This window comes from Montipora foliosa, unplaced genomic scaffold (assembly GCF_036669935.1).
Source record: "Montipora foliosa isolate CH-2021 unplaced genomic scaffold, ASM3666993v2 scaffold_385, whole genome shotgun sequence".
Taxonomy (NCBI): Eukaryota; Metazoa; Cnidaria; class Anthozoa; order Scleractinia; family Acroporidae; genus Montipora; species Montipora foliosa.
In genome coordinates this window covers 302,501-307,500 of record NW_027179685.1, presented here as the reverse complement: position 1 = coordinate 307,500, position 5,000 = coordinate 302,501, and the positions used below count along the sequence as shown (strand labels likewise).

The following is a 5,000-nucleotide window of genomic DNA, read 5'->3' as shown; positions in this document are numbered from 1 at the left end:
GGTCAAATATGTAATTCTGTTGGGTTTTCCCACCGGGCCAAAGGAAAAGTTTTCTTGAGGACCAGGGAGGGGGTGCACATCTGCGCAGAGTAGAATGACTTCAAGACCCAAGCTTCTTGTGAAGAAAGGTGTTTCTGGTAGTCGTAGCACAAGTACGCCATGCTTTGTTGATCTCAACACTGGGGCCTTTATCCTATGAGAGCGTTGTTCTTTGACCGTGAAAAGCACGGAGGATAAGAAAGGTAGCAAACTGTGTTCCTTAAGTGTAGGATGGCGTACTTCCCTGAACGATAACGAACATGGCAAAGCTAAGAAAGGCAAAAAACCAAGGAGCCTAATGGAGACACGTGTGTACGCCATTAGGTCCCAGTCCCAGTCCACGATTCGTTTCGTGTTTTTCCAACATCCCGCGTGGTTTGTTAGCCTATAAACCATAGAAACGTGTGGTCTATAGCTTAATTAATACTAAGTGCTTAAAATTAGTGCTTTAGGTTATCAAGACTGGCAGTGAAGTGAGAGGCTTTAACTGTCTGAGAGGTGGATTATCTGGATACACATTGTAGCAACATGAGTCACTCTGTTGTACGTTCACCAGCAAGATTTAATTAATATTCTTGCAAATTATATTTTGTATGGTTTCTAATTTTGTTTCAGCTATGCGGAGGAAAGCCGGAAGCCCATCAGAAAAAGAATTGCTTAATTTGGCTGCAGAACTTGGAACCAAATGGAAAAATCTTTTGCGATCTTTTGGATTTTCAGAAGCCCAAATTGACGGCATTATCGAGGAGAACCCCAAACTTATTGATAAGGCCTATAAAGCACTGTTGTTATGGAAAGATACTTCTGGGGGCAAAGCCACTTATGAAGCGCTAGAACGTGGACTATGTCATCGAACTGTACTTGCAAAGAACTTGGCTGAAGAGTATTGTTATGATCATTAAAAGCAACAAGAGGCTCTAAGTAGCCTATACTCATGTGCTGCCAGGTTATTTGTACTTTTGTTGACAGTTTAATAATAATAATAATAATAATAATAATAATAATAATAATAATAATAATAATAATAATAATAATAATAATAATAATAATAATAACTTTATTGTACACCACAAAACAAGGTATATACTGAGGTGTTACAAGAATCTATTTTAGAGAAGTTGCTCTTTATTGTGTGAGTTCATTGACGTATAGTTTTCATCTTTATTTGAAAGAGTGTTTTTTTCGATGGGTCCATAGACCTGTACTTTTCAAAACAATATGAAGGAAGTTCTTAGTTTTTCTCTGGGTCCATTGGGCTGTAAATTTCTCTCCTCTTTCTGCCAGTTTGCTGCAATTTCTGAAGTAGATTTATGCTTTCTTATTATTTGTTTCCTTTCTATATTTGATAATTTACATAGACATCTAAGAAATGCAACCTTATAGTTTGTTTCAGAATAATTAAATTTACTTTGAATAATAGAACAAAAGAGTTCAATAAAAGAATCTACATTTGAAAATACTTTTGTTACATTTTTTGGTTCACAACCATTGTATACAAAAACGTGGTAACTCATCTTTTGCTTTGCATACACAACTAACGCAGTAGCTAGAAATTCAGATCAAAAAGCCTGTGCTGCTTTCCTTATTATCCAAAATGGCAGTTTTAAGCTGTTGTTTACTGGGAACCACATTCAAGATAAATTTCCCTGACATCTTGCTCTATAAATAACTTTTGCATGGCCAGCGGCCTACGTCTAATTTCTTTAGAAAATCAGAAATAAAAACATATTTTGCTGGAGTAACATTTCTGATAAATTGCTCTTTCATTCTCAATGATACTATCAACTATTTGAGAGGTGCAATAGTTACAGGACTTTTGAGGTGGAAAAACAAATAGAATAAAAATGAAACAGCAGAACATTCTTTGCAAGAACAAAGATAAACATCATTTAAGTGCTCCTAGGGTCTAAAATTTTGGTCTCGAACATACAATGAATGAACAATGTTTCCACTGTTGCTTTATATTTTAGTAATGTGAACAAAAATAAAATCTCATAAGTGACAGATGTTTGTGCACATATATTCTGAAAATGTTGTACCAAATTCATTACTGAAATTAAACGAAATTAAAATTAGCCAACATGCAGACGATACCACGCTTATTTTGGATGGCTCAAGAGAAGCGCTTGCTTCAGCACTTAATTTGCTACAGGACTTCAGTAAAGTCTCCGGTCTCAGACTAAATAATAAAAAAACGGAAGCTCTTTGGATAGGTTCCAGCATTGGCAATGAACAGCTTGTTTTGCCAGGAAGGGATTTTAAGTTGCCGAAATGTAAAGTGTAAACCTTAGGGTTGTGATTGTCAGTCAAACCTGAAATATCCGCATGCTTAAACTATAATGAAAAGATTGAAAAGATAAGAAAAATTCTGAGTTGCTGGAAGTACCGTAGGCTAACCTTGTTGGGACGAATCACCGTGCTCAAGTCCTTAGCCGCCTCGCAACTAGTCTATTTGTTACCTCCTATGCCTTCCAATTATCATGCAATAAACGAGATTAATACATTGTTCTATCAATTCCTTTGGAACGGGAAGGGAGACAAAATCAAACGAAAAATTCTGATTAATGACTACGGCAAGGGAGGCCTTAAAATGATCGACCTTGTCTCTTTCAATAAATCGCTTAAAACAACTTGGATAAAAAAATACTTGGATTCCACGAACAACGGCAAATGGAAAGTTTTTATCGACCTAGCTTTGAAAAATCACGGATGCAAAAACGTATTTACTGGTTACCTCTATACAAAAGATACAAAAAAGTCGATCAAAGTCTCCGACGTGTTTCTCGAAAAAATATTGGAAATCTGGGCGGAAGTTAATTGTGAACAGCAATTAGTGTCTTTGGAGCATTTCCAAGAACAAAACCTATGACACAATTCCTTAATAAGAATAGAAAACAAACCAATCTTCTTTAAAGACTGGTGCTCAAAAGGCATTACTAAAGTAAAACATTTGCAAAAACCAGAGTGCAATAGCTACCTTTCTCTAAAAGATTTCCAGTTAAAATACGATCTGAATGCTGCTCCACATCGTTTTTACGGTCTTATATCAGCTGTCAAGGCACTTGGCAATAGCTGCCTCAAGCAAGTGAACGACAATAAACAAGAATACGAACCTCTTAGCACAAAATTTTTAAAGTCCAAAAAAGTTAGTGCACTGATATACAAATCCTTAGTCAGAAACAAAGGTGAAGCGCCGAGGAATAGCCAAAAGAAATGGCTTATGGACTGCAGTTGTTTGAGCAGTGAAAACCTCGACTGGAGCTCGGCATATCTTTGGCATTGCGGTGCACCAAAAGTCACGTACAAAGTTAATAGAATTTAATTTTAAATTTCTTCACAGACGTCTGGCAACTAACAATTTTCTGTTCAAAATTAAGCTGAAGGAAAATGAAAATTGCACCTTTTGTGAAAACGCGCCTGAAACACTAATACACCTATTCTGGACATGTCAAAAAACTTCTAAGCTTTGGAAAAGCGTAATGGATGGCTACAAAATATGAATATTATACAGAACAATTTCACGCTACTGAATACTACTGCTCTCGGACTAAAGCCTGACACCTCGAAATATGCTCTCCAAATTAACTACTGTTTACTGCTAGCACGATATCCCTTTTGGTTGCCAAAACAAACGAAACTTTACCCCACTTTGAGCATTATTTGCTTCTTCTGAAATCAAGGTACGAGCTGGGGACAAAAGGTGGTTATAGGAAAAAATGGGAACCTCTTACAGTGTATATTGAGCTTTAAAAAACTTCCGTAATTCAACCGGCTATCTGTATGACCCTATTCCCGCAGGACAGGACGTGATTGACGCTTTCTTTTTTAACCTGAAATAAGACCCTCTTAAGGCTTAAATCAGCGCCGATAGATGGTAAATATTGTAGCTTGGCCTGTACCAATACCAGCTTTGTATTGCTCCGCTTTATTTATTTATTTTTTTGCTTATTTGTGCTTTTTGTTTTTATCTAGGTTGTTTTTTTCTTGTACCTGCATGTCCTTTGTAACTTCATTTTGTATTTAAATGAAAAAAAAAATGCAGCAAAAAAAAAAAATAATAATAATAATAAATTAAAAATAAAATTAAAATTCATTACTGAATCTATTTCAATTGAAGTACATGTTGCAAATGGGTCCCATACCTAATAAATCTCTGCCATGAGAGTCAAAAATTTTACACCTCCCATTAGGCAGACAGTATATATCTACTGTGTAAAGTGCAAGTGTTAAAATATATGCATGATAATTATCCATGAGCAAAGAATCAAAGGCAGCTAACATTGATATAACATAAGGAAAGTCTGAAATTATGAGAAGTGTACTATTTAGAAAACCACTAAAACTATCACTGTATGTCAACTGATAATTGATGTAGCTCACGTTATAACCATAACAGGCAAATCTGTCAAAAATAGGAGTCCCTGTTTGCATGATTGTGACAAAGCTGAATACCGTCGTTTTCATCTAGGCGTGAACATGTGACAGAAAAACATGTTCTAATTGGGCGCAAACATGACATGCTTGTTAACCAAACATTTTGAAGTTTTACAACCGTCAAGCAAACTTTCGCGCCAAAGTTGGAAAGTTTGATATGTTTTCGATAAACAAATACGGCCGAAACTTCAAACAAGGTATTCCTCTGTCCAAGGATTTCAGAAATTCAGAAATGAGGTCATTCAGATGGCGGTTACGCGACCAATAAGTGAAATGTGTGAAGGTATCGTATAAACCGTTCAACTGTGCACAAGTAAAACCGACGATAAGAAAAGGTTACGTTTATACAAACGTTGCCCGTGTAGCACTTATACTTATAGAGAAAAAGCGGCGGAGATCTAACCCGAAGGTCGTGGGTTCAATTCCCACCCTGGTCAGAGTTTTTCTCTGTCCTTGTGTGGGCCCAGTTCCATCAGTAGGGCTAACGCTCACATGGTTCATAAGGGATAGAAATCTAGCACTTCACG

General features: G+C 36.4%; 1 protein-coding gene across 4 annotated transcripts in view; it reads left to right on the top strand.

The window, feature by feature from the left end:
- The window catches only part of LOC137987725 (uncharacterized), a 31,796-nt gene extending 29,747 nt beyond the window's left edge, over positions 1-2,049 (top strand). For all 4 annotated transcript variants that reach the window (XM_068833795.1, XM_068833796.1, XM_068833797.1 and 1 more), the window contains one exon: positions 655-2,049. In XM_068833795.1, the coding sequence (XP_068689896.1) occupies positions 655-941 (287 nt within the window). In that variant the 3' untranslated portion in view covers positions 942-2,049. The remainder of the gene's footprint in view (positions 1-654) is intronic.
- Positions 2,050-5,000: the final 2,951 nt, after the last annotated feature.